The sequence below is a fragment of the Serinus canaria genome, chromosome 1 (assembly GCF_022539315.1).
Source record: "Serinus canaria isolate serCan28SL12 chromosome 1, serCan2020, whole genome shotgun sequence".
Taxonomy (NCBI): Eukaryota; Metazoa; Chordata; class Aves; order Passeriformes; family Fringillidae; genus Serinus; species Serinus canaria.
This window is the reverse complement of record NC_066313.1, coordinates 96,648,194-96,660,211: the sequence shown is the minus strand read 5'-3', so window position 1 is coordinate 96,660,211 and position 12,018 is coordinate 96,648,194. Positions and strand designations below refer to the sequence as shown.

The window sequence follows — 12,018 nt, the reverse complement described above, 5'->3', positions numbered from 1 at the left end:
AAGTCAACTTAGGTACATAGAGCCATGAGGTGTATCTACATATATATAGGATGATTGCTTTCATGTACTTTTCCAGGAGTTTTGTGACTAGCTCTCTAGGCCTGGCAGCAGGACTGAATTACTGGCATTGTAATGCCTTGCTGAGCTGTGATGGTGCTTTTGGAGAATATCTTGGGTATCACATGCTGGAGGGAGAGAGAGGAGTGCCCATCTTCTACCTGTAATGAGAACTAGGGAGAGCAAGAAGAAACCCACTGGCAAGTTCAGGTGTGTTTACACTGCTCTACCTGCATTTGTAATAAACAGATATTTCCCTAGTCACAGGCAAAATTGTTGCTTTTCCTCATCAGATGAATCAGTTCAGAAAGAGACAAAGTTTCTACACCACAAGGGCATTCCTGCCAGAGGACAGATTTTTGTATCAGATACATCAAACAGGCTGAAATTCTATCTAATTAATGACTGTGTAAGCTGGCCTTGTGCTAGAAGGCCATATGTTCATTTGTGTAGACATGATGAAGACAGGCAAACAGCATCTGCAGAGATTACAGATCTGCCCCAGAGCTGCTTACTCACTGTGAGGCACTTGATGAGGAAGGCACTGCTGATGCCAGCTGCCTGAAGTAGCACTGATACTCATGGATTGTACATGATAATATGTGAATTTTCATGGCATATTGCTGCCTGCAGTCTTTTGTCACTATGGGATGGGGTCCTCAGCATGCTGATTGGTTGGGGGTACCTCATCTGTGAAAGGGTTGTGATATAAATGTTCAGATACTCAGGGAAACCTGTGTGTGGGCACTAATGTGGCAGGTAGTGTACAACTGTTTGCTTTTAAAGAGAGAAGGGAAGCAGGCATGAGTGGGAATGGCTCACCTATGTGGACTTACAGGTGAGAGCTTTTCTCCAGCCTGTTGGAGCAAAGTGTCTTTCATTATCAGGTCCACTGGTCCTGAAGATTTGTGCCATAGCTAGCAGGAATGTGTGTGTGCATGTACTTCTGTTAAATATATTTCTAACCAATGAGGGAAGGGAAAGTGTGTTTTAAAGGTGTTCAAATAGTAGTTCAGCGTAAAATCTGTCCTGGAAATCTCTCTCAGCCTTTGAGAAGGCACTGAAAGTGATTTTTAGTTGTTTTTCTTTTCTGGTGGAAGATGTTGGCATCAATAATGTTTCAAGGAGTGACAAGGAGACTTTGGGAAGGGCCAGAGGAAAGAAAATAATTTTGCTGTGATCCATTTTGCTAAGATTAATGGATTTACCTTTCACTAGAGTTGTGTTGTCTCAGTGGGGACATGATGGCTTGGATTGCATAGGCAGAGTCTGCGAAAATTCTACTGAGCTAGAGGAGAAAGGCATTTCTTTGTCCTTGAGGAGTTTTGTATTTGTCCTCTGCGATGAAGAATAAGTCAAACAGGCTGCTTTTGGAAAACTAAGAAGTCACATCATTTTCCCCCTGGTATTTTTGCCATTTCAGACAGCTCTGTCTTTTCTTCTGACTCTTATTCTGCCCAAGACCAGCATTCTGGGTGAATGGCTTCCAGTGCTCTTCTGCCTGTGAAGAGGAAACATTAGGCAGAGTCAGAGAAGGGATATTGTTCAGTTTTGTGGCCACATATATCCTCACCTACAGAAGCCCTTAAATTCTCCAAAAGTGTGGATTTGCATTAGAAGATGGGAAGGTTTGTAGTTACTTGGCAGTGATCTGGAACTACTTTTACACTTGTCTGTACACCATCAGTGGGCAAGTGGGCTTTTCTGATCAATTGCAGAAGAAATTGGAGAGATTTTAGTTGTCTCAGTATCTCTGTGGATTTAGTTCTTAATTATCCTTTTGTGCCACTCTGCTGAAGCATGTTTGTTAATCACTCCAGAGTACTTTAGCTTCTTTCTCAATATATTGAATTCCACTTGGATGCTTTTAAAAGTGTTTGCACAGCATATGCCTTTCTTAGGAGTATGGGAAATATCCACAGTCTGAAACAAAAGTGCAGTGTTCCAAACTCAACATCCATGTTGTTATCCCGTAAATTAGCACGCACTGTGCTGTTACGTAAGTTTGCCTTGTGTCAGAATAATAAAAGCTGAGTGTACTAAAAGGCTGATAAGCCTGCCATGAAGAATTACGTTGTTCAAAATTTTCTGTCTTAAAATAACACCTGTTGCGTTACTGACATGCTGGTAGTATAGTGTGTCTTGAAAGCTAGTAGAAAAAAAGAAAGAAAAAGGCAATTTTTCAGGCCGTTCAGGTCTGAGCTTTGGCAGCCTTGAATTTAGTATTGTCTCAGAGCCACTCTTATACAAAAGGACTTCAAGAAAGCACAGCTGTTCTGTATTTTTGGATATTAAAGATGGACAAAGTCACTTTTCAGTAATACTGCCATAGCCTCGAGGACCGAATGCAAAAAACAAGTGCTCCTTCTGTTGGCAGGTGGGAAGTTCAATCCCTTAAAAAGCAAAATAAAAAATAATAAAATAGATGGTTGTGCAGATTCTGAGGGTAGCCTGCAATGAGGGTGAAGGGACAAGTACCCACAGCTGCCAGAGAAAATCACTGCTGGCAGTGTGTGCGTATAAAGTGACAGCGTGCTTCCAGCGGCCCTTAAATGAGTGGCGGAGGGGAGAGGGGAAGTTCACCCCTGCTACCACAGCCATGCACAATGATCGCCTTTCTGGGTGCCGAGGTCACAGCTGCTGTCTGGAGATTACATACAGAAGCACTCTTCTTCTCTGGAGAATGAGGTTTCCTGGAGGATTAAGCACAGGCTGAAAGCAGGAGGAGTTATTCAGGAGGGAGACAAAGACCGGGAGCCCAGGGCTGTGACAGGCGACAAGGGCGGAAGACTGTTAGCAAGAACAGGACTGCCGGGGTTGCTGCTTGGATGGGAGAGCCTCCAGTTAGGGATCTTGAAGTGCTCCACTTGTGGGGTGAAACCCTCTGAGGGTCTGGCATGACCTTGCCTGCTGCAGGACTTGAAGTGTTGCTTTCCCACTCATGGGGAGGTGGATGGAGTCTGAAGGTCTCTGCCACCTCCTGCATCTGGACTAAAGTAATTTCTTGCTCTCAATCTCAAGCCCCGTTTAGTATTCAGAAACAGTGATCAATGCAGTAATCTGAATCCCCTGTAAAGGTACATATGCACTCCCCATCTGATCAGGAAGTCATGCTTTTTGCATTTTCTTCTGTCACTGATGTGTTTCACCATGCCTTCTAAACCCAGGGCTTTGGTGCTTCCTTCCTTCTTCCCTCTTCCTTCTTAGCTTTCTTTTTTATCTCCTTTTTTCTCTTATGCTGTTTCACCTCTTGGGTACACATATTCCCAGGCAAGTATCCAGAATATCCTTCACCCACGTATCATGTGCCAGCACCTCTGTTTTGTGTAGGAAAGTCTTCTATATTTAAAGCCAGGGCCATCTGTCTCAATGCTAAAAAAAAACCCAAAAAAACAGGTTTCTTGCAGTTTTCTGCAAGGGCAGTGGCCACAGTTCTTCTGCATAACCGTAAAAGAAAAAATGCTACCAATTCTATAGTAATAATATCTGAAACTTCTATTTGTCAGTTCTAAAGTTAAGTCTTATTTCACCTACTGGATCAAATTTCCCACAGATCCCATATGCTGGCAACTTCTTTTTAGTGGCTTCAGAATCCTAGTGCTTTTTATAATCTGAAACAAATGAGTGCTGCACATAATGTAGGAAAGGAGAGGTGGAGGCAGAGGAGGCTGACAATGCATGCATTCAAACAAAGTGAAAGTGCAAGTGGGAAAAATCTGACTGTGTTGGTAGAGCTTGTCAGAGGGCATTTCAGGCATATCGTGTATTAGGAAATCATAGTTATTTTAAAAGCAAAAGAATTAAACTTCTTAAAATGAGCAGAATTCCAGAAGGATGCTAATGAGTAAGTATTGGGTGCCAGTGTTTAAATGTAATGTCGTAGTTGCTGGTTGTCCCTGCTGTATGGATATTTCCTAAGTGCAATGTGAGTCTTAACCAAATCACGCTTTTAATTCTATTTCCATTTGCCTCTCACTATGTAAAATCCTCTCTAAAAAGGAGCATTGTCAAATAAATTGGTAAGAATTGAAATACTGCTGTTGTAGCTGAAAATAGTTCATGCTTTTGATGTTGCATTTAGGCACAAACAAAAATAAACAGGAGAGCATACAGAAACTGTTGAGAGGAGAAATTCAGTGTGAGGTAGAAATGTAACCTGTGCTGCTCACTTCTGGCCCTGGTTGATACATTGTGAAGAGCAAAATGCTGAAGAGTGCTCCCTTGCTAGGAGGAACTGAAGCAACTTTGATTTTTTTTTTCTTTTTTGAATCACCAGTCTTGTGAAGAGTACTGATGACTGCCCACATCTGGTGAATTGGATTAGAATCTAATTAGCATACTGAGTTTAGAAAACTTTTATAAAGTTTCAAAAATAATGTGAAAGAAATAGCTTAGCTAAAAATTCAGAGAAGAATTACTGAAATGCTCCTCTGAGTATAACTTCAAAGTTGCTTTCCTGCTCCTTAAAGATGTAGCTCACATGAATGGTAACCTATTTTATTTGTTAACATTTTCTGTTCAGATAATTTGTAAAGTTTAAAGATATCTGTAGTATCTAATTGACCCCTGTAGCTAAGAGTCCATCTGGAAATCTAGGCACATACTGAGGAAGATCAATAAAGTGATTTTACTGTTTGTGAAAGCAATTTTTGTGGCCTAGTTTCTGCATCAAAAAGAATAATTCACCTGTCCTACGTTTGTGAAGTACCTCAGCAAACACAAAAGGATAGTCTATTCAGTTTATGCACTTACTTTTTCAACACTGTATTGTAATGGCATGTTTCCAAGCAAAAACATACTTTCCTCTTCAATCTCATTCACTTACATATACATCAACTATTTGGTGGTTAAATTCAGGCTGAAATGTGGTCCAAAGGAGAAATGGAGGCAGAAATATGTTCTGTAATTCTTACTGTAGAGGAATGGAAATTCTTTAGGGCTTACACCAGCACTGAGAAGCAGTATTTTAAAAAGTAAAATGATGATTTGTGAAATAGAAATTACAAATATTTTAAGATGCAAATGGCTACTCTTTTGTCTTCCTTTTCCATTGCAGTTCTGAGTATCTGCTCAGCTTTAGGGGTGCAATCTCTTTTTCTGTGGGACTGCACAGGGCTTATTTACAGAGCATATCCATAACAGTGCTTCAGCTTGCAAGGGTGGGAAGTAGAGCCCACTTTGTATTTGTAGTATATCTTTTGTGTCCTTAAGGAAAAATCTAAACCATATTTATGAGAAAGGATCAGCATAACACTACCAGATGATTGAAACTGTGGAAAAATTACATTTCACTTCTGTAGGGCATCCCACATACTTAGTTGCAATGTCTTGGCTTACTTGGGATTCTTTTACATATAGATAGATATAGATATAGATATAGATATAGATATAGATATAGATATAGATATAGATATAGATATAGATAGATACACACACACACATATATAAATTTTTTTCTTTTTGGTCTATTTAGAAGAAAGATAAAATTCTCTCAACATCTGTAGTGATGTTGCATTGCAGATAGAACATAGGCAGAAAGAAAGGAGGAGTGTGTCTTTTGGGGAGAAAAGGGTTTATAAGTATCCAGGTCCTTGAGTATTTTGGGCTTCTTGGCTTCATGGTACAATTCTGTGAGGAAGCCCCTCTGTAGCAGCACACAGGCTGTTTCTCCCTGGTTTGGGATCAGCTTGTGCAGCAAGTGTGGGACCATGCAGGATCCCTGTGGAAACTGCAGTGCTGTAGAATCATGGGTTCTGTACTGTGCACTGGTTCTGCCAGTGCACTCCAATTAGGATGCAGTAGGATGATGTGGGGAAGCATTTACTTCTCTCACTGTGCTCTATGCCTGCTTGCATCACTCTCCTGATCTTGGTCATGATGTAGCTGGTGGCCCAGCTCTTCAGTATTTGGCATTCTCTGCTTTCCAACCTTGATCTGAAAGGAATTTTCTGTTTTATGATCCTGATCCTCTTTCCAAGGACAAACTTGAAAGCCATGGTACTTTTTTCTTTAACATCTGTGTGTCTGAATAAGTTTTGGGACTCTTGCATTTGGAGCAGAAAATTCAGACTAGCAAATTTCTACCATTTCCTGAAAGGACTGGAAATCACCTCTGCCTTGATACCTGCAGCAAGATCCCCCAAGTCAGGGCAGTGTTTAGAAAGTAGCAAAAATAGTAATGATCCTTGAAATTGGTTTTGTTAGACTGAGTTAAAAGGACAGGAAAGGAAATGTGTGGAGCTTGTCCTGCTTCATAGCACATCAATCTCTTGTGTGAGTGCCAGTAGTTTTGGGGTTTGGTTTTTTTCATGAGATTAATATAGAAGGCCAGAAAATATTTCTGCCTACAGGAGCAGGCATAGTATATCCTGTGTCTTCCTCCTCTGAGTGAATGCTGAAGCATGAAGCATATTCTGAGATTTTTCTATGCTGTGCACTTGCACGGGAGAAAACAGCAGTAGGTGGGATTTTGGAAACTTAATAGCACTTAATGTGGAGGTGAGAAGGTAGTTTTGTTTCAGCAAGATAGTGACTCATGATGCCAAAATGAATGTGATAAGTCTGGTTTATTTTAGCTTAGCTATCACACATACCTGTTGAGGTCTGAGATAAAGCAAGCTAACCCTCAGTAAGCATACTGTCAGAGTTCAATACCCTGTAGTGATCCAAGTTGTAAAAGCCTGCCTCATCACATGAGAGCACAGAGGGCTCTTTCTGGAGCTCTTTGAAAGGAAGAGTGGTGCCTTTGTTGGCAGGGTGCTGCCCTGTGCCAGAACACCACAGCGGATGGCAGCATGTGCTCTGTATTCATCGCTGGTCTGAATCCAGTGATTCTGAAGAATAAATGAAATTTGAGAATATTTCCTGGACTGGAGAGTGCTGTGATCAGGTCCCATTGGGTGTCAGCAACATGAAGGCACTCCTTTACCCTGGTCTGAGTTCGTTCACTTCCTTTCTTCTTCATACCCCAAGATGCCGAAGAGAAATTCTGCAGGTGAGAGATAGTATTTCTAAATACATAGAGGGCTTTTTCCTCAGTTTTCTCTTTCCTTGATTTAAATTCAGAGTTATGACACCGTTTTACCTGATGTTTCTTTTGATAGACCTTCACTCTTAAGAAGCCTAAAATGTCATTGCTGAGTTTACTGGGGATATCTCTTACCACCTGCGGTGGGTTGACCCTAGCTGAACATTAGGTGCTCACCAAAACCACTGCCCTCCTCAACTGGGTAATGCAGAGAAAATGTAGCACAAGTCTCATGGGTTGAGATAAGGAAAATTATATGTGAATGGAGCTGAGATCTGTTTTATTTAATTTTCTGTGTCAAGCTATTGTGGCATTTGATTCCAAAGGACTTATCTCAGAAGGAGTGGTTACAAAGTGAAGTTTTCACTCCAGTGTGAATGAGAAAACAACCAGTCTCCATTTTGGTCTTTCAATTCCTCTTTTCTTCTGCCTAGACTGTTTTGTTACTCTCACCCATCTGTTAATGACCTAATGAAGGCCTCTGAAGGGTTTCTTGAGTCCCTTCTCCTTTGTCTTTGATATTAGACCTTCCTGTGGTAACATGGCAGCCTTGTCTACTGTTTTGGTACCAAGTTGTGAAATGCCTCAGAGCACGGGAAAATGCATGTCCAGCCTTTAAAGGCTGTGGTGGTAGAGAAATACTGCCAAATAATGTGTAGTCCTCTCCAGCCAGATACCTTAGTGCCCCAGAACAAACACATTGAAAGTGAACCTGTGGCTACTGGAGACTACAAAAAAGCTTTCCTGAGAGTCAAGCTGGCAGAGCTGGTGCATCAGAGAAGAGTGTGAGTCTCTGGGGGTCAGACCCTTGGGCTGTGGACCCTTGGGCTGTGGGGAGAAGGGAGGGTCCCTGCTGGAGGGAGGAGGATGTCTACATATAGACAGGAGGATGTCTACGGTCAGACCTCAGTCGCTGCTGTGCAGGTGCCATATGGACAGGGTGCTGTGCCAGTGCCAGCAGCTCTGTCACTGCAGTGGGGACCAGTGAGTGACATGCCTCTCCTGCCAGGTCGGGCAGATCTGTGCGGGCTGGCACTCTGCGGGAGGCAGCGCGGTGCTGCGTGGGCGCTTGGCACATGGCAGAGGATGGTTGAGAGCAAAGTGCTTGTGCACAGCAGACACTGTTAAGTATCTTGAGTTTTGCTGCAGAAGTCAAGGAGGAGAGATGGATGCTCATCCTCTCTGAAACAGAACAAAAGAGTCTGAACAAAGCAGACGTTTCTCCTACAAGACTCCTTCTGCAGGCTGCAACCCAGGCTTTTTCCTGAAGAGCTTTTGTATCCACCTCACTTGCAAGCTGCCTGCCTAGGATCTCATTGGCATTCTGCTTTTCTGCTGTAATCTCATGTTGTTAAGGAGTGTGATTTTTCTTCTCAGCTGTGCCACATATAGAAGATTACATAAATACTGTGGAAATTTTGGGAGAGGGAAAACGAAGAAGAAGAAGCAGAAAAACCAAACTCAAACCACCAAACCAAAATGCTCTAAGAAGCATTTTGACTTTGTAATCTTATGTCTTCCTCACAGAGGAAATTCTGTTTAATGTAGGAGGAAGGCAGACATGCCTCTCTACCAAGAAAACCACAAACTGGCTTCCTAATGGTCCAGCTGTGTTAATGAGCAATTACAGACAAACACACTAAGCTGATGTAGATTTATTCTCCTGGCAGCTATTGCCCAAAGATGGTTTGATGCAGCAGTGCTTTTTCCTCCTCTTCAGTGTTGAACTCATTTCCATCTCGTTCCTCTTGCCCTCTTTTCCTGGGTAAATAGAAATTCACTTTCTAGGTTGAAGTCATTTCATAAAGGTTATACTTCTGAGATTCAGCTCTCCTGTTAAACCAAAGGATAATTCCAGGATGGACAAAAGGCTTTTTTTTGCTCCTCCTTACAGCACAGTGCTTCATTTTCTCAATTTCAAAACAGTGAGATATATATTTCAAAACAGATATTTTCAACAGTGAGCCCAGGATATAGGGGTAAAATTGAGCTTTGAATACAGGACCCTTTCTACTGGATTGTTGTGAATGTGTTTGAGTTCTGAAATCCTCGATGACAGGGTCTGTGTAAGTGTTGAGGGCAGCCAGGCCAGCTCTCTCGGGGGGACCCTGGGCTGCAGTTCAGTGCAGGCAGTGCGCGGACACCGCCTTGCTCTTTGCAGTATCGAAAGGCTGTCTTTTAAAGTCTGAAACCGATCAAATAATAAGATTTTATCGGTTGCTTTAAAGAAAGAGTGAAAATTTGTTAAATATGCTTGCAACTCGGGAAGGGGAGGAAGAATAAAACTTCAGACAGTGCTGCTAAAAACAGCCTGGGCTGCTTTTGTTTGGACTTGCAAAACGCAGCAGCTTAATGCCTCCATTGTATGCAGGGGGAAATATGCTAATTCAAAGCACATTTCCCATCAGAAGCCCTTTCAGGCCTGTCATCGCTGAGATATGAAGGATGATAAAAGCGGGGAGCAGGGGAGGCCCGTGCTGTGGGAGCGCGGCTGCGGGCATTGTGCGCTGAATGCGGCTGCCGAGCCCGCTCACCCGTGAAGGCCCGGCCCGGGCGGGTTCCCATGGGCGCCGCCTGCCCCGGCCGGGCCCCCGCCAGGGCTCGGGCCTGCGCCGGCCTCAGGCACCGGCCGAGGGGCTGCGGCCACCGTGGGCCAGCACCGGCCTCCAGCGCCCCTCCCGCAGCCCCGTGACCCGGGGTTTGTCTCTGGATAACACGGACAGCTACTTTCTGTTCACTTTAAGTGCAGTTTAAGCTGAAATAACAGATTTTTCGTGACAAGGCCTCCATCGGTTCTTTTCCAAGTTGCTGATGCGTGCAGGGCAATGGTGCTGAGCTCCCTCTGTAAAGAGACGCCTTCAGCTCGGGAAATGGGGGATGCTGCAACTGGCAAGACTTTTTTCAGTTATGCAACAGAAGGGAGTCTGTGAAAAGCTACTTAGTCTGTTACCATATCTATATGGTTATGTTTGAGGTTGAAATAAATGCATTCGTCAATGTTTGGTATGTATTAAAAATCCCTAAACACTAGTCTTTAAATACTGACTGATACGTATAAAAGCCTAGAGTCTGGTTTTTTTTCCTTTCTCTCCTAAAGTTTTGAAAAGGTCCTTAAATGATGGGGTTTGTCCCAGGACCCTGTTGGTCTAGAACTAGGGAGATGCTCAGTTTACTCAGGAATACATTTTCTGTCTTCCTTTAAACATGTGTGTGTTGTTTTATTGTAGAGAATTTGGGCTTTAGTGAAATTGACGATCTGATAATGTTGCTATGATAATTGCTTGGAAACAGTTTGAAGTGGCAGTGAAAAATCAGTTATAGTTTGTTTGGCTCTATAAACTTGCAGTGTACTAATGGCAAATTAAACTAAGAAAATGGGCTTTTGATTGTGTTTGCAATCTGGTGATGTTCTGTCTGCAATAGAAGTATGTACTACACTTGAACACACAATTAGTTTCTGAGACCATGGGTGGAAGTAAGTGCTTATAAATACTTTTAAAGCTGTGGCTGGTTTCAGTTTCTTCCCTGTACTAATAAACTTGTGAACAAATGGTGTGGGCTGGGTGATTTTGGCTAAGCATGAAAAACTGTGGTCTTTATCTGCAACCTGTGGGCAAGTCTGTGAGCTGCAGTGTCCCATGTTGAGCAACATGCCTTTGGTCACCCTCACCTACACTTGATGTAGTAGTTTTTTTCCTTCATTGTGTTCTTCTTGCAGACAACAGAAAAAACCTTAGTCAGAACCTTGAGTGTTGTTTCTGCCTTGTGCTTTTCTCTTGTTTTAATTTTAGGGTTTTCTTTTCAATATAAACATCTCTTATCTTTTTCCCTTGTTCCTCAGCTCCTTTCTTTTTCTCTCCAAATGGTGCAGAAAGGTGGAGCAGATAATTGTACTTCAGGAATCAGCAGTAGTGAGATATATGGAAGATGTGTCTGTAGTACTACAGAAATCAAAAATGCCCAGGGCATTTTCAATAACTAATGCGAGTGTCTCCAGAGGAAGCACATGAAGAGAATGTTTAGTGTTTTCACCTGGGAATCTCAAGTGCAAGATAAATGGTAACAAATGTGCAAAACCAGAGAGCAGAAATAAAATGGGATGGGAATGATGCAAGGAACAGATAAAGAAAAGTAGATGCTAGATGAATTTCACTCTGAGTCATGAAAAAAGTGCAGAAATTATGTCTTTCAGCTGTTTAAAACAAGTGAATGTCACGTTTGGAAAGAAACAGAAATGGGGATGTAACTAGGCATTGCTCAAAAGAGAGTCTGGGTGGTTTTCAGGCAGCAGGAACGGAGGCCATTTCAGAGGCTGGGACCCTGCTCCTTCTGCACTGACTGCAGTGAGGCCCTGGCCATTGTACAAGCCCTCCTTTGTGCCAAGCCTCAAAACCTGCCGGGCCACAGAACCAAACACTGAAACGCTCCAAGCTTGAGACACTTAGAAAATTAGGCAAGACAAAGTGTTGGAAATATATACTCTAGGGAATAATCCTGCCCTGGCAAGGGATTTTACTTGACAGCCTATCTGGGAATCGAGGCTGAAAGCTGCTACTTTGTCCTTAACTCACCCTATAGCACTTTTGTCTCAGAGCTCACTTTGTATGCAGGATCACCCACTGCTGAGGTTCGGCAAAAACTCAGGCATGACATGATCTAGACGGAGCTCCAACCACACTCGTTGTTAGCAGGTTAAGTCATTTCTTGTTTACAAAGGTAGAGGGGTGGGGTTTTTTTCTCAATTGTGCTGAACTCCCTGAGTGCACACTTAGCTTTTTGTGGACGCAAGTGAAAGACCTGTGGAACACTTGAGCGGCGTTGTTTGCTGTGTTGTTTGCTGTTCACAGCGGCGCTCTCAAAGGCTTTGCAAAGTGCAAAAGAACCATTGCTTTCGACATGACTGGGATCCCAATCGCTGCAGCTGGAAAGAGGGG

General features: G+C 42.8%; 1 protein-coding gene across 4 annotated transcripts in view; it reads left to right on the top strand.

Annotated features, from left to right (window-relative positions):
• Nucleotides 1-12,018, top strand: part of GPM6B (glycoprotein M6B) — a 120,491-nt gene that overhangs the window by 68,762 nt on the left and 39,711 nt on the right. The window contains exon 1 of one of the 4 annotated variants that reach the window (XM_050975750.1): nt 6,934-7,051. The exons of the other annotated variants lie outside the window; for them this stretch is intronic. Coding sequence (XP_050831707.1) covers nt 7,030-7,051 — 22 coding nt within the window. The 5' untranslated portion in view covers nt 6,934-7,029. Of the gene's footprint in view, nt 1-6,933; nt 7,052-12,018 lie in introns of those variants that run through there. 4 annotated transcript variants of the gene reach the window in all.